The 27,360-nt window shown below is 38.4% G+C and overlaps 1 protein-coding gene across 2 annotated transcripts; it reads left to right on the forward strand.

Moving 5' to 3' along the window:
- The first annotated feature begins 424 nt into the window (after positions 1-424).
- On the forward strand, positions 425-27,270 carry slc6a6b (solute carrier family 6 member 6b). Of its 2 annotated transcripts, none has more exons than XM_079592331.1 (14): positions 425-658; positions 7,222-7,451; positions 8,215-8,349; positions 9,794-10,028; positions 11,273-11,405; positions 12,388-12,522; positions 13,185-13,288; positions 13,403-13,527; positions 15,888-16,000; positions 16,922-17,059; positions 18,081-18,183; positions 21,544-21,644; positions 24,271-24,441; positions 24,523-27,270. In XM_079592331.1, exons 2-14 carry the CDS (start codon positions 7,223-7,225, stop codon positions 24,676-24,678), a joined length of 1,878 nt encoding a protein of 625 aa, XP_079448457.1. In that variant the 5' UTR covers positions 425-658; position 7,222; the 3' UTR covers positions 24,679-27,270. The 2 variants fall into 2 exon arrangements, with proteins under 2 accessions (XP_079448457.1, XP_079448456.1); XM_079592330.1 differs by lacking the exon at positions 425-658 and adding an exon at positions 5,224-5,356.
- The last annotated feature ends 90 nt before the right edge of the window (positions 27,271-27,360 follow it).

The following is a 27,360-nucleotide window of genomic DNA, read 5'->3' on the forward strand; positions in this document are numbered from 1 at the left end:
TTCAAAACGATCACAGGTTTTTTAAAAAATATTACAGTTTCCAGCATTGATAATAAATCAGCATATAATAAGGATTTCTGAAGGATCATGTGACACTGAACTGGAGTAATGATGCTGAAAATTCACAATACAATAAATTATATTTTAAAGTGTATTCAAAAAGAGACCCATTTAAAACTGTAATAATATTTCACTTTTTTTTGTGCCATATTATGCAGGCTCGATGAGCATAAGAGACTTCTTTCAGAAACACTAAAAATACCAATGTTCCCAAACTTTTGACCTGTACTGTATATCCGTGATGTGCACACAGCCAGCCTGTAGTGTAGTGTAGTGCACGTGCGCACGGTGGCCAGCGGCGGCGCTGTTGAGCGCGAGGAGCCGCGGGCGGCGCTGATGTTGATGTTGGTTGGACGCGCGGTTTAGTGAACACAGGAAGCGGGCGCTTTAAGAAGACGCTCTGCTGCCGCGAACGGGAGGCAGGCCGGTGTTTTTCCACAACTGATGTCTAATGGTCACCCATGTTGAGAGACAAAGGTCAGGAAAAAAAGCTCATAAACTAAATTTACCGCTGCCGCTGTTATTCAGCAGCCAGTCGCCGCACAATACAGAAGGGACAAGACCGTTTCAAAGGAATTAAAGGAAATAAACAGTAAAGGTAAGGCTATTTTCCTCCTGTTTGCTGTTCGTGTTAAGTCTAATGTACAGTGATGCGAGACCACATACGGTTTTATTTTCAATTTTAATTTAGATATTTTGCTCATCTTTTTTCAAACATTACTTGAAAATGATATCTCTGTTTTTAGTTGCCATAGGCTACATGATGAAAAGAGTTTGACAAGAGATCCAGGAAGTAGTTTAACAGAAGATTCTGTCTCGTGTTCAAATTTTAAAGCTCACATTTGCAAGTTTATACACAATACAGTCATTATTATAATACTTGTATAATTTATATTATTATACTTAAATAATTGATAAAATATAATACATAATTCCTCCGTTTTTTATGATTTATTGTGATTTAATAGCCATTTATGTGATATAGGCTACTGAATCAATTGTGTTGATGCTGTCACTTGTCACTGAGTTTCTTTCACTCCCACTCTAGACAAATATAACTGAGTGAGTGCTGACTGCATAGAGTTAAGAATAGACTGGTGTCTCTCGATGAAAACCTGTATCCCTGGAGGTTTTAAAAATACGGGTTTACCTGAGATATTCACCTCAACAGCGTCAAGCGGCGTTCAAACTCATTTTACGTTATAAATGAACATTTTTCTCACACAAAGATGCGATTCTAGATGCAGCCTCATCTGAGGAGCGCGCGGCAACAACCTGTTGGATGGGTTCTTAAGAAAAACGCGAATTTGTTTTAAAAAGTTTGTTAAACGGACGAGCCTCATCCAAGTTAACGGATGTTGGTTCTGTGACGCCGGTCTCGAACGCGACGGTTCACACAAGGACGCGCTCGAAAACGAAACGAAATGGAACTTAAAGTAGCATAATTCACATTTAAAGGGACAGTTCACCCAAAAATTAAAATTATGTCATAATTTACTCTCCTTCAAGTTGTTCCAAACCTGTATGAATTGTGTTCCTCTGTTGAACACAAAATAAGATATTTCGAAGAATGTTGGTAACCAGACATTTGATGGCACCCATTGACTTCCATAGTATTTTTTTTCCCTACTATGGAAGTCAATGGCTACCATCAACTGCTTAGTTACCAACATGCTTCAAAATATCTTCTTTTGTGTTCAACAGAAGAACGAAATTTCTTCCAAACAGGTTTGGAACAACTTAAGGTTGATGACAACATTTAATTTTTTTGGGTTAGCTATCCTTTTAAAAACCTTTTTAAAAAGGGTGTGTTTACATACATAAAATAAAAACGTTCTTGAGTCCGTTTATGATGTTTGTTCCTCTTTTTTTCTCCATGTAAACGCGCTAGATAGACTTTTGAGGCGCGTCTCAGAATGTCAGCATCTTGCCAAAAGCTCCACTGTTTTGAAAAAAACGTTCCCAGTTAAAAACCCGTTTTAAGACACCTGTGTTTACTGTGAATGCTTCTCTTGTTAGAACAGGGTTGCTTTTACCTTCACACGCCGTATTATAAACGCAATGCTAAGCAACGGTCAAATGAGATGATCCTAACAGAGATGAACTTGCAGTGCAATGGTGTTTAGAGAACTCTAGCAGACCGGTTCACCTCATCTATAGCCTACTTAGGATTATGCGGAAGTCAGGCAGTTCACTAGCAGTCAAGAGCTCGGCTCAAACAAACACAATACAGGATACGGAGTTTAGGTTTCCGTGCACATGCCAGCTTGCATACCTAGCACACTGATAAGGGTAACAGACAGCTTGCATTTTGTGACAGATGCCATTTTCTTAGCGAGGATGAGAACAGTTTAGCTATTGAGTGTTGTCTGTATCCTGTAGTGTCATAAAAGAGGACCGCAAATTTGAGCCTATCGGCTACTTTTTAATTGATGTCAATAAAAAAAGTCAGACGTGTTCACAAAGCCGGCACTGTTTCACAACTGCCAGCGAACGGCTAGGCGACCACTTTAGACTTTGAACTCTTTCAGCATGCTTCTTTTTTCTTTTTTTCTTCTTTTTTGATCTGGTTGTTTCTCTTTAATATAGATTATGAGGCAAATTTCATATCGAGCAGACTGAACTATGTAAAATCCCCACACCCCCCGCTAAAAAAAACATGTCAACACAATGCACAAGAGGAAGGACATCACCACAGCTCAGATTATGAATGCTGCACAGTTCATTGACCCAGTTTAACCCGTTAAAACGTCAATTTCACCACTTTCTTTTTTATTTTGACATGCAAAAGTCACTGTACCCTTCATAAATATGCATCTCGGTGCCGCATTGTGGAAGATACACATTTATAGTGCACTCCAGCTTCATTCTCTGTGCATTAATTGGGATTTTTTTTAGTGTCTTTGGCTTGCCACTTGTTGTTTTGGTCAGGCGACAAATATTCCTCTTGAGCAAGCAAGTTGTAAATACACAAGGGTAAAAGTTCTTGGTGGAAACTGGAGACGAATGACAGGAATCTGATCTGGTCGGGCTACAGTATACTGACAAGTTTGACCAATCGACTTGAGTTATGGCATGCGGATAAATTATGGTCTTAATGTTTTGAATACAGGACAAATTAAAAGGCATTCTGAGCCCATTCATGATTATGATAATAAATTATTCTTTAAGTCCTTCTTTGTATAGTAACAATGTCAATACATATGTCATTACTCCAAGGTCTAGTTATACTTAGACACGAGAGTGATAACAATAAAGAGCCAACAGTGGATGACCTTTAACTATTAAACAAGGTTGTGCCCTTATACTAGTGCTTATCTCCTTATATCTTCTCTCATTTATATATCATAAACAGCATATATGATTTTTAGTCAAATGGGACCATGGGGACAGCAAGGGAGTATATTATTAAAAATGAATACAAAAGAGAGATGAATAAATTAGGTTATATTTTTAGGACTGTCTAGTTATCTTGTCAACTTATGATATAGCCTAGCCTACATTGCAATATATTTTTTAAACCTTTAATGATTGACAGAAATAATGAAACAATCACATTTATTATATTTACAACATTGATATTACAGTATTATTAATTGGTAGTAATGGTACAAAAGTGTCATCCTAATACAATGTAAATATTAGGCCTATCTAAATCATATTTTAATCATTTACTGTAGCTTTACGTGAGACCATACAAACCAAATACTTAATTTTGGCTTCATATGTCTTTCTCACACTGTAAAATTGGACCGTGATGAAAATATATTGTGTGGCCATTATATTTTAGAAAGGCTCCTTGCAAGGAATCAGACAGATTAAACATCTCTGCTTTACAGGACCATAGTGGGACCACATTGTCAAGCACTGCATGAAGTGCATGATTCAGTCCTAAGACTAGGCAGTGCATGAGAGCACAATGCATCACGTCATAGATCGAGCACAAGTTCAAGTGGTTCAAACTCTGCTGTCAACAAATGACTTTAGTGTTCATGACTTCAGCTTCATGCATCGTTGCTACATTGTGAAGTTTACATAAATGGCTAAGAGTGTGCTTCTAATGCACTGGACTCAGTTTATGTGGTAGAACGAGTGCGGAAAGGAAGACATTTAATGTGAGAGCACTCAGGGAAATGTACATGGTTCTATAATAGGGATGTTACATAATGAGCCAAGTGCCTCGTGCCGACTCTAGACCTGAAGTCTCCCTCGATAGTCGGGACTATGGAGCTCTCCTGCCGTGGCTGCATCTCAGCTGGGATGACACATTTGATGGCTTAACAAATCCTCGATGGCCGCAGGCTACAAGACCTATAGATGCGGAAGAACAATTGCCAATTTGGAGCTTCTTGGAGGCTATATCGTATTTCGGAGTGAAGCAATCAAAAGAAATCTTGGGATTCTCGACCAGCTCTGTGTGATTCAAGTCTATTGTTTCTATTTGGGAATCAAACAGACCAAGCAGTCAGTGTCCCAGAGAAGGCTGCCATGTGTCACAATTTTCACAGCATTCCAACATTGTGTGTTAAAAGGGCTAAAAATGCCAGCAGATCCTTTGTTCAGTTTTTTTTTGTTTGAACAAATTGCTAGATCCAAAATTAATTTAAATGGTCCTGTGAGCACAAATCACCATTGTCCCTTTATCAGGACCGCTCTGCCAAATGAAAGAGGCGGAGGGAAACAAGTCATACAATAGCCTTTTGTTACTCACCACATTTAGCCCTATGCAAATGCCCTGGGCCTTGAGTTTGCTCCGCTACTGACCAGAGTCTTGATTTGTCAGCGAGTCCGAAATCGGGCTCTGTGTTCAAACCGGTTTACAAAAAGTGCATAATTACACTTTGAGTCCTTTGACTACATGTCAAAGTATGTTTAGCTAAGCCACTTGTCTCGAAAGGAAAAGCTATTAATGGCATGAGGCATGACAACAGCCGGGAAACCATCAGCTGTTCAAGTGAAACGCGACAGAGGTGTGGATTGCCGGCCACATGCTCTTGTTTGGCGCGTCTGCGGCTCGGGTTGCCACAAGTGGACGCCGCACATGCAAAGATAAATAGTTTCAGGTAGAACTCTGGGGAGTGGAAATTTACCATCGAGCTGGCTGTCACTCGGGTTATCCGCTGCTCCGAAGCTGCGACCAATCTGCTGATTGCTTTTAATTGTCTTAGCCTGTGGGCGGGTCGTGGTGTCACCTCGGCTTACACTGAGCCCCGGAGAGATTTGGGCTGTGTGGTCAGAGGTATGGTGTCTGCTGAGAGAACAACATTGACCAATTGGATTCAGCCATGAAGGAAATGTAAGTGAAAGGCAAAGGCATTAGTTGAGGGAATGTTTGGGTTTGTGGATCATGAGGAAGTGGTCAAATTTGAAGAATAAATGTAAAGATGTGACTTTGTTGGTGTTTGTCATGTCAAATTTGAGAAACTTTAGATGAGAGAGGTTTTTACAACTGAATTTGTGTTCAATTATTGCTGTTCACTCATGGGCAAAATAGCGAGAAATAGCCGTTTGAATCAGCTCAACAAGGTTGTATTTGTGTTTTTTAACCCAGTAGTTTGCTTGCTCTGACTCTCGGCCAGTAAAGTTGGTCACCACAGTGTTTTGAGTGGAAATGGAAAGTGTCTGGAGGATTTCACTCTAGTTATGTAACATAATGTGTTTGAGTTGTAGCATGATCCTAAGCTTTGAAATACACAGATTTAACCTATCTCAAGGGGATGATCGTAATTTCTTGAGCTTTTTAGACTTTTTTAAGGCACTTTCAACAATTGTGTAATAGTCTTGTGTCGCAAAGTGAATGATTGTGTGCTAAAATTGAAAAATAACAGATAAGCATCAGTTGAATGGCAATGGTTTAGTGTTTTAAAAAATAACCAAATTCTTTTAAAGCATTAGGCTAGACCTTAACAAACCTCAGAAGATCAATTTAAATGAACTTAAGATGTCCAAACGGCATTAAAATGTCATTGAACTGTTAGTCCTGGCATGCCGCCACACTTCAGGCTAGTTAGCATGTTTATTCAGTCGTATGTTTAGTAAAGCAACAGAAAGGAGAATATACTTGTATTTATTGATTGTCAAACACACCATGGATTTTTCCCCCTCTTCTTCCGTCTCCTTGAGAGAAGGGGAAAAAAGCAGGTTTGTTGAAGGAACCGGCCTCACACTGGGACTATAGTTTGTTCAAGTGTTGCCAGGCTGTTAAGGGAGTTTGGGATGTTGGGGCTGACTTTGGTATCTGACTCTCTGGGATTCATCTTAGGGGCTCCATGGCAAGTTTGGCGCATGCTTTGAAACAGAAGACGCCAAGCCTGACATAATTACTCCATCCTTGAATAGAATCTTGACAGCGTAAACACTGTGTTAGTTAAAGGGACATGGGCAGAATAAACGCATACCAGTTCTGCAGCAAAACCGCGGTGAATGAATTAAGTCGTTTTTATTAAATCAGCTTTAATTTATGTGCCTAATTGTATGTGGGTTTCCTTGCGTGCCATATTTTAAGTAAAACTGGTATTTTATCCATCAGATTGCCTTGTAAAAAGTGCTCTCTAAAGGGCAAAAACTGTTTTTCAGTAATATATAAAGTATAAATAAATAAAAAGATGATTTTACTTGGACAAAAGGACTGAATATATTGTCTAAATGGGTTTTTAGTGCACCGATCATTCAAAACAAGACCATTTTGATTTCATGCTGACTGTAAACAAGTTGGTGTTAAGTGCTGATGTGTTTTCCTACTAGTCAGCTATGTGATTATCTCTTGGCATAATTTTATGTTGACTACAGACACACTTTGCTAGCAACAAAGAAATCAACTAATCTTATCAGTTTTACAAGTAGGTTTATTGTACAATTGGTCGTAGTTAGGTTATTGTGCCTGGTATCATGATGCAATCTAAAAAGTTGCTTGCTGTTCAAATTTCCTGTGTTCAAACCACACAAATCAGCCATTACTTCACTTTATCACCATCACCTTATCCTCTCGTGGGAACATTTTTCACATCTGCCGTAGCTGCTGTTTTAAATTAACTATTTTTGTTTGCCCTAATTATAAATGTTTTAGAACAGTTGAAATACAACGTGATCTTTTTTATGTCTGAACTTAAGGTCTTTGGGGTTCGGTCAAGAGTTTTGACCCTTTGTTTTCTTCTCCGTTAGCATGGCTCAGAAAGAGAAACTCCAGTGTCTAAAGGACTTCCACAAAGACATTCTGAAACCCTCACCAGGAAAGAGCCCAGGCACAAGGCCGGAGGATGAAGCCGAGGGAAAACACCCTCAAAGGGAAAAGTGGGCAAGCAAGCTTGACTTTCTTCTGTCAGTCGCCGGGGGCTTCGTTGGTTTAGGGAACGTTTGGCGGTTCCCGTACCTCTGCTACAAGAATGGCGGAGGTGAGTGTATTTGTTGATACTTTTGGACTTTGAACACTGATGTGACGGTAATAAAAACTTAATTTCTTCCTCACCATCATATCGTTTCAAACCCAAATTATTCTTCTGTAGGCTTCTTTATTGCTTTGAAAAACTTGGAAGCCATACAGAAACTCAAGGTCTCATGTTATACAGTACATCATGGTGATTGTTTTCTCATGGGTGTCTCATGATCAATAACAATGCATTTTCAATTAAATATGTGCAAATGAGATTTGAGAGTGAATAACATCTTACATTTTGGTCTGTTTTCGAAGTCATAGGACTAGGCTAGTTTTATTTTACTTTGACCTTATACATCACTATCCACTTGTGTGAAAAAAGAGCAGATCAGATATTATGAAAATTATATTCTGGACATTTGGACATTCTTCACACAAAACGCATTTGTCCATTCCAATGCGCTACTTTTCCATTGTCCATTGTAAACGCACCAGACTGGCGTGTAAAAAGACGTCTTGTGTCTTTTTGCAGTCTCACACATGACACGGCATTCTAAAAACGCGACGGTCTATTCAACTTTTTAAAAATGTGTCTTGAGACCTTGCGTTTTTCCCACATTCCACAAGCAAAAATGTGTTTTGTATGAACCTGTACTTAAACTTGTACTGACTGAACTAGGAATAAGAGTTAAACCCTAAACTAGTGGTTTATAGGATATAATAATTTACAGAATTCCTCACCGACAGAAAAGTGAATCTTCTCTTGGTGAATCTTCCATTAGGTGCTTTTCTCATCCCATACTTCATTTTCCTGTTTGGCGGAGGACTGCCTGTGTTCTTCCTGGAGGTGGCGCTCGGCCAGTTCACCTCTGAGGGTGGTATCACCTGTTGGGAGAAACTTTGCCCCATATTTACAGGTGAGTTTCTTGATCAAGAAATGTCTTTCTTTACCAGAGAATAAATAATACTATGAGTAAAATTAAAAATATTGTAAGCACTTTGTCTCTACTAAAAGTGAGCAATGAATACTTCAGAAACATAATAGATAATACTTTGTGGTAAGGATCAAAGAGATCTTGCTGTAGTATATTTAGGCCTAATGGCTGTCAATGGAGAACAATGCATTTTTGCTGCCAGATGGTGAAGTTATGGCATCTACCAGCAGGGGCAAATGGGGCAATGCCAACAACCATGACCCCTTGGTAAGGACACAGAGTGGGGTGTGTGTCACAGATACCACCAGCTGTATCTGGGGTGACTGATAGGAAATACATATCTCTAATGCCAGAGCAGAAAATAGTATGTTTACAAAAATAGCAGTTAGAGTTAACCCTATCTTCCTCACCTCTCAGAGAGCTAATAGCAATCGTTGGCTCAACGACTCCCGTTGAAGCATGGCTGCATCCACTAATTCCTATGTAGATATTAATGTAGACCAAAGCAGATCATGTTTACTGAAAGAACACCCGTGCTATGCAATTTGACACCTATATTTGCTGTAACATTGACATGGACCAAGAAAGTTATGTCTACATAGATAAACATGTCATTGCCACATGTTGAAAGAAATTTTATAGTCTTAAAGAACTCACTGTTAGTGTATTTTAATGTCAGCGGTCTGTTAATTGCGTCCTGTCTTCTTACTACTCTAGGGACCAGTAGTAGTTTCATTTTCAGCCTGGCTAGTAGCAGAGACACATCAGCAGCTGTCAATGAATTTATTGGCTAAAAAGGTCAGCTGCTCATGAACAGTAGCTTGCATAATTGGACATCTCTTCTGCTTGTGTGGTGTAGTGGCTAAAGCTTAAGTCTAACGTTCTGAAGGTTGCTGGTTCAAGCCCCACAAACAAGTCACTGGTGTACCCCTATAAAAAGGCACCAAAAACCAGACAGAGTCAGAGGATCTGTCCAGCTAAAATTTCCACCAAAATATCTCTAACAAAGAGCATATTGAATCTCACAAAAAAATTCGTCTGACCATAGATTCATTACTTATTTAAACAGTTTACCAGTGAGCAATCATTACATGCAAACTGCTGAATTACTCACATCCCACTGCCAGTGAATGAGGTGACACCTTTGGTCGGTTTTGCTTTCCAGTCAACCTGGCCAACATTGATTTACTCAGTTCAGACTCTGGACCAATGTCTTACATCACTTTCCTCCAACTCTGGACAAGATTATTCCATGTTTATACAAGAATGTCTCATAGAAGTTTGTCACGCTCCACTGGAGCACAACTCCTTTCATTGCTTTCATTAAGGTTATAATAACAAATCGCAAACATTTTGCACAACTACCACAGCCTGAGTAAGTCCAGTGTGCCATCAGCTTAATTTAACCATTTCTGTCTTTGTACAGGTATCGGCTACGCGTCCATCGTGATTGTTTCTCTGCTGAACATCTACTACATTGTGATTCTGGCCTGGGGCTTGTACTACCTGTTCCAGTGCTTTCAGCCAGAGCTCCCCTGGGCAAGCTGCAACAACAAATGGAACACAGAAAATTGCATTGAGGATACTCTCCGCAAGAACAAGACACTCTGGGGAGCTGTGAATGCCACTAACTTCACTTCTCCCGTCACTGAGTTCTGGGAGTAAGTATTGAGTACAAATTTGTTGTGCACTTTGAAAGCCATCCAACTCCAAAGAAGTTGTTGTGGAGATTCTCTCCGTATATTTATCAGTAAAGTCACTCAATCACTCCCAGAGACTTGGGAGCTCCATTCCCCTCTTAGTGACATTCTCAATGTAAATATATATCTTATGGAACTTGCAACTTGCTTAATGCCATAAATTAGGGGTATTCGACCCTGATACTGGAGATTCACTGCAGATTTTAGATTCAATCCTGCTCCAACACTATTGGCTGTAGTTTTACCCCAAAGTAATCCCACAGACTTTGGTTAGCTTGTTCGGGTGTGTTTGACTGGTCTTGAGGAGCAGGGATGAATATCCCTGCAGTAGACAAGGTGTTAATGCTTTAATAGACAGAAGGGTCTAAACCAATGATGGGCAACTCTGTCTTGCAAAGCTTAGCTCTTTCTCTAATCAAACTTGCCTGCCTGTAATTTTCAAGCAATTCTGAAGACTTGCGTGATAGTTTTCAGGTGTGTTTGATTAGGCATGGAGCTAAAAGCAGGGCAGTGGCCCTCCAGGACCGAAGTTGCTTCTGCAGGAGAACTATCATCACACATCCCAATTAAACACAAATATGCCAAATTATTTTCCAGAAAGGTGTGATGGAGCAGGTTAAAGCTAAACTCTACAGGGAGGTGGCTCTCTAGATGCCCTTTAAGGATTGGACTCCCCTGATTTAACAGAAGCTGGTGGTGGTATTATTACTCTATGGCAGATTTTCTCAACCCTGATCCTGGAGGACCCCCAACACTGCACATTTTATGTGTCTCCCTAATCAAACACACCTAATTGAACTCATAACCATATTAGAAGAAAATCCAAGACCTGAAATGGGTGTGTCAGACAGAGGAGACTTTCAACATTTGCAGTGTTGGGGGTCCTCCAGGACCAGGGTTGAGAAACACTGCTCTATGGCAGGTGTATCCAACTATGCTACAATCCTGTTGAGTTTAGCTCCAACCCTAATCAAACACCTGAACATCTAATTAAGGTATTTAGGAAACGGAAGGCTGTAGCAAGGTGTCCATCCAGGAGCTGGTTGGCTATACCCCTGCTCTATGATGACTTGTTCTGAAACACTGTAGAGAACTCATCTGTCCTTTGCATGTTGTATAACTTCTCTGATTATTTAAATGCTAGCTCCTTAAACACCCTCAAGGGCTTCAGAGAGTCTCACTGGCAAACATTCTTTCCACCACAGGCGAAATGTCCTCAGCATCTCCGATGGTATCGAGGATGTGGGTCATATTAAATGGGACCTGGCTCTGTGTCTGCTCGCTGTGTGGGTCATCTGTTTCTTCTGTATCTGGAAAGGTGTTAAGTCCACTGGAAAGGTGAGCTTGGTTGCATTACATTTAAGGACTACTAATATTAGTTTCTACTGTGTCATTGCAGTTATAAGTAGCTTGGTAGATTTGAGTGCTACCTTAGTCAGTGTTGTGAACATAAACATAGCAGTCATTCCCTGGTGATTAGCAGCAATGGTAACTATAGCTTACCTCATTCCTAATAGAGACTGTGAAGTCAAACAGCAGACACCTTCTCTTGACTTGACCATGCAGTTGAGAATCTTATCATGACTTCTGCCAAGATGCTGTCACATTAGATTGCTCTATCGCAATGCTAGCATTATCTACTTTAAGACTTTAAGATTTATTTACGCATTAAAGGCTGGGTCATGCTGCCCCAACTAGTGGCAAAATGTCAAGTTGGCTGATGGATTTTATTATGTTGGGAAACATTGATCCAGCAAAATACAATAACCAATGGAATTTGGTTTTTGGAATTGGGCATTGTTAAGCCATTGTATTTTTTGTAAATTTGACTGAGCTTCATTAAAGGTTGCAAGTGAAAGATTACTTTCAGTTATTCATATAAAATTATATTGTTTTGTGATTGAGGTATTAGGCTTGAGAGCAATGCAATTTTAAATATAATTGCATATATTAATGTTTTGATGTACTCCTTCGGCATTGTGTGACATAACATTTCTAGCCAAACCAAACATTAAATGAGGTGCTGTTTTTCTCCCATCTAGAACTTCACTCTCTGACCAAAAAGCATATGACCACTCTGACCACTAAAGCCAACATTTATCTGTTAGTCAAGTTAAGCTGTAAATTGCATGTTAGCCTTGGAAATTGTTTTGACAGTTTTATCTTAGAATGTTGGAAAGTATGACAGGTCTTATAAAGACCCTGTGGAAAAAGTTTTGCTGTAGTTTTCTAAATTGTTAAATCACAAATAAAGTTTGTGGGTTTTTCATACAACCATAGCATTAAATTTAACCTCAGTCTTCTTGACTTTTCTGTTTAGGTTGTGTACGTCACGGCAACATTCCCGTTTGTCATGTTAATTGTCCTGCTTGTACGGGGTGTCACTCTTCCTGGGGCAGCCGAAGGCATCAAATTTTATCTGTACCCAAATTTGACTCGCCTTGGAGACCCAGAGGTAAGATCTCATAGCTATTTACATTTCTTTTCAAAAGGCTTTACAATATCACCCACCCATTGGAATTTGATTCCACACAATCTCAAGTGCCTCTAACACATCTATTTGGTCTTTATGGCTATCAAACTTGCTGAACAGACCATCATAGTTGGTTCCTAGCATATGTTTTGGACAGTGGTCCCCATCAGGCCAAAAAAGACTACTTTGGTCAACTAGCTTCGACAGAAAGACTGTTGGGAGACCAACTTCAAAAGCTAGGTGAACAACATGCTATGCTAGTCCACCAGCTACAAAATTAACATTAAACAATATAAATCAGCCTTCTAAGATTAACTATTTAGCAGGAAAAGTGCTGTTTACACTTGCCGACATAATGTACTCCAGTGACCATCCGCAACTTAAAACCAGAATAAACTTTGGATGTACAGTTTACAGAGAGAAACCCAAGATGTGCAAAGGAGTCGACATAAATAAAGCACTTGATGGCCTCAGTCAGAAAACTACAAATCTAAACATGACATGCAGTTGTTGAAACAATTTATATTAGTTCTTGATGGTGTAAACAGTTCTTGAGGACCTACGAGAGGCAGAACGCATGCAAATATTTGAGTTTGGTCAATTCATGTTGTCAGTCAACGGATGGTTTGGCGTCTTCTGTCTAGGTGTGGATCGATGCAGGGACACAGATTTTCTTCTCTTACGCCATCTGTCTTGGAGCCATGACGTCACTGGGAAGCTACAACAAGTACAAATACAACTGCTACAGGTGGGTTTCGATTCCCCGGGGCGGGAGGGAGGCTTAGTCCAGGGAACGGGCAAACTGGGAACGTAGGGTACCTTTGTGTTAATTAACAAACTCCATGACATATGTGTGACATAGGGACTGTTTGCTGCTGGGAGGCCTGAACAGCGCTACCAGTTTTGTGTCTGGCTTCGCAATATTTTCCGTCCTGGGCTTCATGGCACAAGAGCAAGGGGTGGACATAGCCGATGTGGCAGAGTCAGGTACGAGGGTCAAAGTAGCAGTGATGGTGGGCACTGCTGCTGCAAATAACAACATGAAAAAGTTTGGTCAACCCTGTAGTGAAAAATCGACGACAATAAGCGATTCGGAGCCAATAAAACTAGTTCCAGGACCTAGGACTAAAAAGAAAGCGTAACATTCGGAACCTTCACCGTCATTCAGCAGACAAAAAAACAAATATGAAATAATACGGTCTCTCGGTGGGAACTGGAATTCGCTTGGAATCGACTGTAGAACTGTATGGAGAACGTTCTTGGAGCCACTGGGAACATTAAGCCCTATTCCACTAATGGGGAAGAATCAACAGTTGCGTAAAAAAGCATTGATTTAGCATTGATCGCTGTTCAGTTGGTTTCCACAGGTGACCCTAATCAAGAAGCATCTTGTGCCAAGTTCAGGATAAAGGCAATTTACAACAGGCTTTTTGGAGAGTTTGGGTTTAAGTCCTAAAGAACTCTTTATGCAGTTTAATAAATGTCGCCAAGTCAGTTCCTATTGGTTCCTTTTTCTACCCTGGGGCCTGGACACACTATATACTACATGGCCAAAAGTATGTTTACACCTTCGTCTAATTAATGGGTTTGGCTATTTCAGCTACACCCTTTACTTACTATCAGGTGCCTAAAATGAAGCATAGAATCATGCAATCTCCTTAAGAAAGAATGGTTTACTGGGTCTGGTGTGGAAGGACTTGACTGCCATGTACACAGCCCAGGCCTGAACCTCATCGGGCACCTTTTGGATGTACTGGAACCTCGACTTCGAGCCAGACCTCATCACCCATCATCAGCGCCTGACCTTACTGATGAATGGGAGCAAATCTCTGTGCAAACATCTACTGGAATGCTTTCCCAGCTTCTTATTAATGCTCATGGTTTTGAAAGTAAATGTTCAACAAGTGCATATGGGTGAGATGTTCTGGTTTCTACATACTTTTGGCCATCTAGTGCATTTCTCATAATTGTTCTGCAATGGCATGCTGTATTAAGATGCAGCAAGTCTCATGGTGAGAGAGGTTGATGTATAGATTGCTTTCAAGCTCAAGGTTTTCCAAATGTCTAATCTTCACTGTTCCTGCTTTGGCCCTCCTCTGTGGAGACATTGGTCTAAGTATGTCTGGCTCAAGCGAGGTGCACAAAACATACATCTTTATCACTTTGTTTATAAGACATACAAACCTAAACTTTACTTGAACTTCCGTGCATATCAGCACAATTACGGTTGAACGAAGCCACAGGATACTTATCAGTGAGTCTTTCAGGATGATTTGGTTGGATACGTTTCTAAACATTACAAATGCCAAGAAGCTAAAAGGAGCTTTTTGCAAAAGAGAAGTAAATTTTGGGGAGGTCAGTCTCGGATGCATCAACCTGACTCTGCAGAAAGTGTACTTTGACATTGATGCTATGTTACTTTGATCCATTGTTTTAATTTGTTCTTTGGTTTTATTATATGCGTTGTGCTTGTTCTCGTATTTAACCTCTGTTGAGCGGATTGAATCCTACATTTGATGTTGCAGTAATGTTAGCAAGTGGAGGTGTTTGTATTGGGGATGTGCCCGAAGTTGAATTCTTATTTTGGAAAGGAGATAACGGATTCTACGGAGCCCCTAAAAGGACATGGTAAAGGAAAAATCTTAGATGAAAGGAAAAATATATTTTAATGCTTTTGCATTGTCTCGCAATTATATAGTTGGGTAATTATATTGTATATAATGCGGGGTATTCAAATTGCTTTTTAAATGCATGCTTGCTTTTTACCTCATACTTAAATTCGCGACCATGCATACTTTGTTTATAGTGAGCGCCTGTACAGACTTTTACAGGATATTTGTCAGGATGTTGTAATGTAACTGACTACCCCAGCAAGCCTAACCATGTCCGTTTATGGGCTCCCTAGAATGCGTTATTCATTTTCCGTGCCTTTCCTGATTCGAAATTCTCTTTGGGCATATCCCTAGTTTGTATTTTGCCTCGACTCTCTGAAGTTGTTCTATGTAGTGTTGATTATGTAACCTGTAGTGTTATACAGGGGAAATATCACGCCGCTGATTAAACCTTTTCTAGATTTGGAAGCAGCCGAAGTTAACATCAAGATGCTAATTTAGCCAGAAGATGCAATGAAACAGTCATTGGACTTGCAACAAACCACTGGCAGTAATTTTGCCTGGCTTGATCGCTTTGTCCTGTAGATACTCGCTCCTTTTTTCTTTCATGTCTCCTTTTGGTCTGTGCCGACAACGAAACGCACCGCAAAGGCATAGATCAAAGTGTGCAAATTGCTAGCCTTGCTAATTGTGCTCTCTCCACTTCCCCACCTCCCTCTGTTCTCTTCCCAATAGGTCCTGGCTTGGCCTTCATTGCTTACCCTAAAGCTGTTTCTATGATGCCACTGCCTACGTTTTGGGCCATTCTTTTCTTCATTATGCTTCTGCTGTTGGGCCTCGACAGTCAGGTGAGTGTCAAATGAATAAAATGGTATGCTAAACAGCTTGAGTACCACTAGTTTACAGGGTGGTGATGACATCCAGACGCTGTGAACATTTTGTCCCGATTTAAATTCAAAGACTGACAAGATAGTCTATGCATGAACTGACGTTTTATTCTTATACAAAACGAGGCGATGTGAGCATTATGGAGCCCTAAACACTCTTATGTAAAGTCTGTTTTATTCATATTGTTCAGCAGTGTATTTAATTGCTTAGCCAATTAAAAGCAAGAGGTAAGAACAAAACCTTTCAATTAGACAAAGGTCAGAATAAACTGGTATTACACTTGATTTTACCGTCCCCCTCACTGGCTATGCCCCTGCCCAAGAAAACCTGATAACAAAGAAAAAAAGAAAAACTTTGTTGGCTGATTATTGGCCATACAGCAGTTGTTCTTTACTATCATATTTCTCGGTCCCAGTGAAATTAAACACTCTGCTAAATCAGTGTCCATCCACATCCTGGGAGTGGCGCTTGGACTGGTAAATTAAATATGCTTATCGAAAATAATATCCATGCAGCTGTGCTGGGTAACATGAAAGGGGTTTCTATGTACAGTACTACTTTGAAGTAATAGATGCCTTTCAGTATGTCACAACTTTATAGACCATTTAAACTGAAGCTGAACTATCAGATGGGGTTGGATATTACATTATTCTAAAACTGAAAAAAAAATGTATTTTAAGAAGTGCACTACCATCAATGATAATAGCCAAGAAGTAAAAGCCACAGACTTAGTAGGTTTATGATTACAAAACATGGCACAACTTTTCCATGGCTTCATTTTCACTTGGTAAATCATCAAAATATGGATTCGTTGCCTTTTCAGCTTGAGTCTGCACATAGCAAGCATGTTTGTGCTCACAGTGTTTCTTTTCTTTTCTCAGTTTGTCGAAGTGGAAGGGCAGATCACATCCCTAGTGGATCTGTATCCATCCTTCCTACGGAAGGGTTATCGGCGTGAAATCTTCATAGCTATAGTCTGTTTTTTGAGCTACCTATTGGGACTTACCATGGTCACCGAGGTAAGTCGAACAATCTTTTTTTTACACCTTTTAATGGCGCGTTTCCCTTCCAAATCCATACTAATTCTAGTCTTTACCACTTTGCCAACATATTAGACCAGCTGGTTTCTCCTGGCTAAATAAAGAGTGTATCAAATGCAGCTTAGTTGAATGGTCAGGCACCATGTGTTTTCCTTTTAGGATTTTAGTGACAATGTCATTTGATAGTATGTGGCCCTCACCCAAACCCTCAGTTCCTGTAATCAGGATGAATGCCACACTCATGCCAGATCTACTGCCTAAGCTCTCTCCCAGAAGGTCTTCCACACCCAGCAGGATTTTGCCAACTAAGTCACATATTTTGTTGATCCTTGAACAACATTACTGTCTGAAAACTTAGTCCCTAACCTACCCATAACTTATCCCTAAAACCAAATAGTAGATGAACAACACTGTTATAGAAGCACCTAACCCTGGCTATATGCCTAAACTTGACAAACTGTAAACTTGTCCCTCAAATCTGATTGGTTGATTGGAATGTTGTTCCAGGATCAACAAAGCTGTTGATCCAGGAACATGCTGTACTTGGTGAAATCAGTTTCACCTCCAAGCAGTGCCTTATCGCTCCCACTTCCATGTCTTTTTATGGACGTCCTGACCTGCTTTGAGCAGCGAGAATTCTATAGAGGAGTCTCACTGCTATACTAGGAGATCCGGTCTGGTCTGACAATGCACATCTAAGATTCCTCTGGCCCCCTTCAAATATCGGCCCCTGATTGCTAATCCCATGAACAGCGAACTGGGAATGCTATTCTGTGGCTTGAGCCACACAGTGTCCCATTTTTTTCCCATGACATAATGTCTTATGTCACCCCTGAATACATTGTGCAACAAATGTCTTTGTTACCAAAAGAAAATTAGTCAAGTGTTTAGCCAACCCCTAGTCATAACAGTCCTCTATTATGTCAGCTTTGCAATTACAGCATGTATTAGAGCCCACACACTTTTTTTTTTTTTCAATCGTTTTTTGTCTCTTTTTCAGGGTGGCATGTATGTGTTTCAACTCTTTGACTACTATGCAGCCAGTGGCGTGTGCCTTTTATGGGTTGCATTCTTTGAATGTATTGCTGTAGCCTGGGTTTATGGTGAGTACAAGTGAACAGAAAATGTAAGTCATAATGGTGAACTGTAGCAGGCACTTCCCATGATTGGGGTACAAATTAGTGTGCCATTACTTTTAAAACCATAAATCCTGTTACTGTTATTAAAAACGCATGGTTTGGTTGTATCCCACATTTTGTGTTCAATCCTGTCAACTCGCGACCAATCCTGTTACTTTACAAACAATCCTGTTACCAAAGTTATTGTAAGAAAATAAAGATCAAACAATTATGCATCATTCTTTAATTAGAGAAATTATTTTATCAATAACTGCAAATCAACATTTGACCCCCTAACTAGCTCGCCACTGCTAAGTAACAGATTCATTTAGGCTAAATCTGCAACCCTGTTACTCCATGATTTTCCCTCATTACAAATAACTATCTTTCAAATCGTTATACTAAAGAAGTAAAACTCATTTGTATCCTTTCTACAATATGATCTCATGCCGCTTTCTCGTTTTTTTAAGGAATTGAATGTTGTCTTCATTCTTTAAGCCATTCAACCCTGTTATCAAAGTTATTGTAAGAAAAACATATGCAACAAAATATGCATCTTTTTCTGTTGAGTAACAGAGTAATTTACCGTATTTTCGGTAGTTTAAGTCGCATCAGTCAAAAAATGCGTCATGAAGAGGGCAAAAAACATATAGAAATCGCACTGGACTATAAGTCGCATATTTAGAAATGTATTTCACAAAATCCAAGACCAAGAACAGACATTTAATCTGGAAAGGCAATTTATTCAACTACAGGTACACAATACCTTACAGAACAACAGGCTGAATAGGTGTCCGGTATGTGGACGTAACACATCAACAGTTATTCAGCTACACAACAGCACACAGAACAACAGGCCGAATAGGTGTCCGGTATGTTAACGTAACCCATTAACAGTTATTCAGCTACACAACAGCACACAGAACAACAGGCCGAATAGGTGTCCGGTATGTTAACGTAACACATCAACAGTTATTCAGCTACACAACAGCACACAGAACAACAGGCTGAATAGGTGTCCTGTATGTTAACGTAACACATCAACAGTTATTCAGCTACACAACAGCATACAGAACAACAGGCTGAATAGGTGTCCGGTATGTTAACGTAACACATCAACAGTTATTCAGCTACACAACAGCACACAGAACAACAGGCTGAATAGGTGTCCGGTATGTGGACGTAACACATCAACAGTTATTCAGCTACACAACAGCACACAGAACAACAGGCTGAATAGGTGTCCTGTATGTTAACGTAACACATCAACAGTTATTCAGCTACACAACAGCACACAGAACAACAGGCTGAATAGGTGTCCGGTATGTGGACGTAACACATCAACAGTTATTCAGCTACACAACAGCACACAGAACAACAGGCCGAATAGGTGTCCGGTATGTGGACGTAACACATCAACAGTTATTCAGCTACACAACAGCACACAGAACAACAGGCTGAATAGGTGTCCGGTATGTGGACGTAACACATCAACAGTTATTCAGCTACACAACAGCACACAGAACAACAGGCTGAATAGGTGTCCGGTATGTGGACGTAACACATCAACAGTTATTCAGCTACACAACAGCACACAGAACAACAGGCCGAATAGGTGTCCGGTATGTGGACGTAACACATCAACAGTTATTCAGCTACACAACAGCACACAGAACAACAGGCCGAATAGGTGTCCGGTATGTGGACGTAACACATCAACAGTTATTCAGCTACACAACAGCACACAGAACAACAGGCCGAATAGGTGTCCGGTATGTTAACGTAACCCATTAACAGTTATTCAGCTACACAACAGCATAAAGAACAACAGGCTGAATAGGTGTCCGGTATGTTAACACATTAACAGTTATTCAGCTACACAATAGCATAAAGAACATATACCTGGGAGGCTGAATAGGCTAAATTAACATTAGCCAGCGAGTCCAACAAATTACCGGTAAGCAAGTTCACCAAGCTCCCGATCTCATTCCACACAACACTGAATACACTGAATTCTTCCTCGGTGTCGCTTCTGAACAACTCCGCTAACTAGACGGTAATGTTTTCTCTTGGTTCATCTCAGTCAGTACGAATTAATTTCGATATATAAGTCGCAGGACCAGTCAAACTATGAAAAAAAGTGTGACTTATAGTCTGGAAAATACGGTAGGCTAAATCTGTAAATCGCCTAATGATAAACAAATGATAATCTTTACAATTATTACACAAATTGAATGTTGACTTAAAGGATTAGTTCACTTTTAAAGTGAAAATTCTGTCATCATATACTCACCCTTAAGTTGTTTCAAACCTGTATGAATTTCTTTCCTCTGCTGAACACAAAGGAAGATATTTAGAAGATTGTCAGTAACCAGACAGTTTCTGGTTCCCATTGACTTCCATAGTAGGAAAAAAATATACTATGGAAGTCAATGGGAACCAAAACTGTCTGGTTACCGACATTCTTCTAAATATCTTCCTTTGTGTTCAGCAGAGGAAAGAAATTCATACAGGTTTGAAACAACTTAAGGGTGAGTATATGATGACAGAATTTTCACTTTAAAAGTGAACTAATCTTTTAACCTCGCTAACAGGGTTGAATGGCTAAACGATTTAAGAGAAAAATCAAACTAATATGTATCTTTTATAATAGAAAATATGTGTTTATCAACATTTGACCCCTAGCTAGGTTGCTAATGTAGGCTAAATGTACAACCCTGTTACCCAATTCACGTTTTACTTAAGATTTTTGTTCATTATTATGGTTAAACACCTTCACTCACTGACCGTTTGTTAAAAGACTGCTCAAATTGGACTTTTAAGCATCATTTCTTAATCTATTAACAGACAGTACCAGCAGCCAAGCCAGCAAATGAGTTCTCTTTTCTTGGGAGATGAAACAAAGGCCTTATTGTTGAAAAACGAATTCCTTCTACGAAATAAATGATTGTGAATTTCTCAGGTGTGGGTCTCTGTTTAAACAGACTTTAGATCAATCAGAGCAAATCATTTATTGCCCAAACCAGTTCAACAGTTTAACCCAGTTCTGAGAAAGTCTACATTAAGTCTTTTGTTCCCTACTGTCATGACCTTGATTTCAAAATCTAAATGTGTCGTGACTATGTCAGTACATGCCAACTCTCGTTGATATAGCAGAGCTGCTGCTAAGGTGGATTAAACCCTGCATGCCTGTAAATTCTGGTTAAAAATACTGATATTATTTACTCCATACTATTCCCATTTTAAACAATTCAGTAACTTTATTGCAGTCTATGTGCACTGTAGGATCATGTGTTATTGCTTTTGAATTTCATACCTGAACACACTCCTTCTTCTCTTCAAAAGGCGCTGATAATTTCTATGATGCGATTGAAGAGATGATTGGTTACAGGCCAAATCCCTGGATGAAGTGGAGTTGGACTGTAATCACACCTTTTCTGTGTGTGGTAAGTTCTTCAGAGAGAAAAAGTACTTAAGACAGGCTAACTTGGTAGATTATAGCATATTTATAGATACCAGTGAGAAATGCACATCCACAGATCTGCTTAGGCCCACTACACAGTACGTTTGCTAAAATGATGCATTGAAAGAACCTATGAAAGAGTGTCTTACACAGTTCAATTGGAGATTGTGTGCTTTTCTACCCTCCCCCCCCCCCCTCTACGGCTACACATGCAAATACCGCTTTTCCGCTTTGGATTTGCTGCAAAAATCCGGCTCGCATCTCACTGTAACAGAGCTCCAGATGGGGTGGCCATCTGCCTGGCCAACAGCATGAATGAAGGAGCTGAGGACGAGTGCAGGATTAGTTTCCATGAGATCATGAATGTCGTTTTTCTATGAACATTATAGGACTATAGGGCAAAAAAGAAATCCCTTCCTTATGTACAGTCATAAAGCTTTTAAGGACTTCGGAGATTTTTCTGTCTTAAATTAGATGGCTCTTTTGGCTAGTATTAACTTGCAAGAAACTTTGCGGACTCTTCCAATATACATTTATATACATTTATATACATCTCATGATTTATATATATATATATATATATATACAGTGGTGTAGTCTAGTTTTTTGTAGTGAGTATACTGTGACCCCCCCACCCCGCCTAACCCGTCTCATACTAACCCGTCTCATAATAACCCGTCTCATAATAACCCGTCTCATCACCCCATAAGCACCACCACACTCACTAATGCATACAGTATGCAACGACATGTAATTGAGAGCATTATGAGACTAGTGTTATCAACATGTCAATTTATTATAAGCAACACAAGACTTTAACAGCCAATGACATTTACAGCTGAGGAGACTGGACTGATTTTCTACTGTTTAGTGTTAATCACCATTTAACTCAGCCAGTTAAGAGCTACATTTAGCCTTAGATGTTATATGAATATGGTCCCTGAAGCACAGGTTTTATCAGCTGACAATAAAAAAAAATAAAAATAAAACATTATAGGCACAAATACAAATTTACTTTTAGAAATGGTGCTTTTGAAAGAAAATTGTGTTATTGTTTTGGCAAGTTTACTGTTTAAATTAAAACATGAAAACTTGTGTGATATTCCTTTTAAAAATAAGTTTTAATAGATTTCATCATTATTATTATTTGACAGTACATTTTACTGTGCAATTTCCTTCATAATTTCTTTGAGTTTATACCGAACTTTTATTTTGACACGTTGTCGTAAAGACATTACAGTTTCTGTGTGTGTGTGTGATACGAATTAATGACGATAGTTGTATCAAATGAAATGGTGAAATTCTCATGAAGTGACTCTCATAGCAGCTCTGTTATGAAGTGCACATGTGTAGCTACATCATGTCCTCATAGCTACAGTGAAGCGCTGACACAAGCACGCGCTTGCTTCAGTGTGTGTGTGTAGAAGAGCACACATTGAGCGCTCATTCCCAGAGACGCGTTGAACAACTGCAGTCTCTTTGAGTTTTTAATATTCACGCGATTTGATCTGTGTCCATTGCAAACACAGACGCGGTGAATTTATGAATGAAAGTGTGAAAGTTCTGTCACAAAACGAAGTTGTTACGTATCCTCACGCTTTTTTTAGTGGGTATACGGAAATACTTGGCATTTCCTAGTGGGTATACGGCGTATACCTGCGTATCACGTAGACTACACCATTGTATATATATATATAATATTAAATTGCTAATAAATATAATTAATTTGACTTTTCTATAATTTAAAGAAAAACCTAGGTCGTAATTCACCTCAACCGAAAGACCCAAAAAAAATGATAAGCATATTTTAGGACCTATTATTAATTATATTATTAAATAACTAAATAAATGTTATTTGTTACTATCAAGTATTGTTATTAAATACATAGTACACGTATGCATTATTGATTGGATTCCATTGATTGGTTTGGAACAGTTCATTTAATAAATTATTTATTATTATTAATTTTTATTAAAGTTTATTATTAAATAACTAAATAAATGTAATTTTTTTATTTGTATTATAATAATTTATCATTATTAAACAAATAAATAGCCATAATAAGTATGTCTTATTGATTTAATGATAAACAATGCTATTTATGTTATTTAATCCATTATAAATTATATGATTAAAATTAATACATAATAAAATAATATTACTAAAGTTATTTATTTGCTAATTATATTATAATATATATAATTATAATATTAATACATGGCAAAGTATGTATTGATTAAATGATTAACTAAATTTAAAAAGTATTTCATTTAAATAGCATTGTTTATTATAATTATTTTATTTTAATTAAGTTAATCAATACATACCTTTGCTATTTATTTAATAATACATCATAGCAAATAAAATAATGTTAATAATTGTATTTAATAATAAACTGTTTATAATATTTGTATGTATTAAATAAATAGAAAATTATTATTATTATTAAATAAATATTGTTTATCAATTATTTTAATCTTAGTTAATAATAATAATATTGTTATTAGTTTTGAATTCCAATATGAACTAGACCATTTTAATGAGATTCCCCCTTTACATGAATGTATTGAGTGTGATGTGGTGACCCCTGCTTTCTCTTCTTCTGCAGGGATGCTTTATCTTCTCATTGGTCAAGTATACGCCCCTGAGATACAACAAAGTCTACGAGTACCCGGATTGGTCCATCGGAGTCGGCTGGACCCTCGCCCTGGCGTCCATGATCTGCATCCCTATGGTGGTTGTGATCAAAATCATTCAATCAGACGGACCCCTCATCGAGGTGAGTCACTCGCACCGACGACACACCGCATATTCTCCGTCCGCGAGCAGGCCAATAACGTCACTGTCCGTGTCCCTCCAGAGGATCAAAGCCGTGGCGGCCCCCGTGAGGGGCGGGGCCAGTTCCTGCCCCCCGGAGTACCAGCCCAAGTGCAGCGAGCTGGCGCAGCCCCTGGATCCCAACTGGAACGGAGGCTTGACGAAGCCCACACACACCATCGTAGAAACTATGATGTGAACGCTCTCTGTGAGAGGATTCAAATGACCTGCTTTTCCATTATATATATATGTGATTCTATATACATATATTAAAATATACTCTTTGTACTTTTGACATAGTCGTAGGACCAGGTTTACATTGCTACGCATCTGCACTAGGAGTCCTTGTTTTGTTTTTTGTTTTGTTTTTCTACAGAGGAAGTTACATTTTTCTGTCTGTATTTTTAATATTTTTATCATAATACTATTATATTACTATTATTGTCGCTGTTATTAGACCGAGAACAGATCGCAACCAGCAGTATCATGAAGGTAGAACCATGCCCGTTCTATTTTTGTAACTTTTATCTTGTACATATTAAAATCGAATTGCTTATCTTTAGACAAGAGTCATGCACTGCAAAAAATGCTTTTCTTACTTAGTATTTTTGTTTTGTTTCCAGTCCAAATATCTAAAAATTATTAATTCAAGAAGCATTTACTAGAGAAGTAAAATGACATAAGAAATTCTATTTTGTTTTAAGATAAAAAGAAAGTAATTTAAGTAATTTTTGCTTAAAACAAGCAAAATTATCTGCCAATGGGGTAAGCAAAAAAATCTTAATTCGAATGGAAAACAAGAAAAAAAATCTTAATTCGAATGGAAACCAAGAATTTTTTGCTTACCCCATTGGCAGATAATTTTGCTCGTTTTAAGCAAAAATTACTTAAATTACTTTCTTTTTATCTTAAAACAAAATAGAATTTCTTATGTCATTTTACTTCTCTAGTAAACGCTTCTTGGTTTAAGAATTTTTAGATATTTGGACTGGAAACAAAACAAAAATACTAACTAAGAAAGTATTTTTTGCAGTGTGGGGAGGGGGGAGGGGGCCGAAAAAAAACTAAGGGCTCTGTAAACATGATTCGTAAAAAGTAACATTGGTGTACAAAGATTTAAAAAATGCCACCCTCATCCTCGCCCATCGTGAATGGTCCTTTTTTTATGGGATAATGATCCTGGATAGTTGTAGCTTTAAGTGTGTCCCAACAAACCGTTTAGACTGGAGATTGTGCTGTCCGGAAGAATCGAGCCGTTAAGCCCTGCTTGTTTTAAATGCACTATACTACTAGGACACTAGATTCTCCACAATGGTGCACCCTTTAAAAGGACAGTTTGCGCAAAAAACATTTGTAAATTAAACGTTTGTAAATTTTTGTAAAAACATTTGCCGTCTATATAATGAAAGTCAATGGGGTCCAAAACATTGACTTTCATTGTATGGAGAAATGAGGGAAAAAAAACATTGCAAAACTTTTCGCAAAATCTTATTGTATGTACAGTTTTGGAATGACTGAGTAAGTTAACGATAACCGGATTTAAATTTTTGCGTGAACTATCCCTTTAAGTCTAACTGTTTTGTAAGAGTTTCTTTCCGACGACGTCAAGAGTTATACTTTGGAAATGCTAATTCTTTAACGGTATCTCTTCCCTCTTCTAAAGATGCGTTTAAATTGAGCGATTTTGTAGCAAATTGAAGAATATGGGCGTCGCCATTCTATTTGCGCAATTACTGATTTTTTTTCATTTTTTTTTTTTTTTTTCATTTTGCGCTTCGTAAATTAGCGCCTGATTCGAGAACATATCGCTTTTTTTATTTTGAGGGGTCGGGATGTAAAGCTGCCTGGCAAGATTATAAAACCACGTAGAATTTACATTTTGCGTTTGTATCAAATCTGTTTATTTTTATTTCCAATCACATTTGCCTTTTGTATTCAAAAACATCACTGTATTCTCAATAGATCTCCTCCACAACTGTTAATCGACGAAGAAAAAAGAAGCTTGCTGCGAACTGTAATGTGCAATACTTTGTAGAACGATATGCATTGTTCCTGTTTTCACCCGTCTTTCAAAAAAAGTTGGTACTTGGAAGTGTGGAATTACGTATGATTTATGAGCAGTTGTAATATGTCAGAAACAATGAACAGGGGCCAATTTAAGCTTGCCGTACACGGCATGCTGAATTAACACCAAAAACTCAATGCAGATCTACTTACTGTGACAATTTATACTTTTTATTTTATTTTATTTTATTAGAAAGTAAAGCTGAAATCTAAGGTTTATGCCAATGTTATGGATTAAATTTATTGGATTTTAATATTATTATTTTTTGACTTGGCCAAGTTAAACAAAACTGTAGCCAATCACAAAGGGAGAGGCTCAATTGATCTCACCAGCTTCTACCTTGGTACCTTTGGGATACTTTTATTAACTGCGAATTAATATGTAAATGTTGAAAGAGCACAATTTCTTTAGCAATACAGAGATTTAATTTGCAGTCTCAGGGTGTGTTTTAAAGTCGGAGACTGATTTCCCACTGTTGCACGTCTCTTTGAATCCTTCCATTTTTGAAGAGGAGCTAAAGGGGGCCGTGTTTATAAATGCAGAACCTTTTTAAAGTAATGACTAGAAATGTTTTATTTTTTTATTTTGAGGATATCTGTAAGTAAAAAAAAAGCAAGTGTATATCAACAAAAGATTTTACAGTACCCAAAAAAAGAGAAAAAAAGTCAAGAAAAATGAAAAAAAAAAAGTTTTTATCTCTTAATAAACATTTATCTTTTAAAAACAGTGATTTTGTTGATTTATGATTTTTATGTTGATTTGTGATTTTTATGTTAATATGACAATCATGCTGAAAGTTGGGGGTGGACTCTTTCG

Source organism: Phoxinus phoxinus, assembly GCF_949152265.1.
Source record: "Phoxinus phoxinus genome assembly, chromosome: 20".
In the NCBI taxonomy this organism is placed as follows: Eukaryota; Metazoa; Chordata; class Actinopteri; order Cypriniformes; family Leuciscidae; genus Phoxinus; species Phoxinus phoxinus.

Coding starts and splice junctions, on each gene's coding strand:
- slc6a6b (XM_079592330.1), top strand. Junction 7,452..8,214: donor CTGCTACAAGAATGGCGGAG/GTGAGTGTATTT, acceptor ATCTTCCATTAG/GTGCTTTTCTCATCCCATAC. Junction 16,001..16,921: donor TGTTGGGCCTCGACAGTCAG/GTGAGTGTCAAA, acceptor TTCTTTTCTCAG/TTTGTCGAAGTGGAAGGGCA.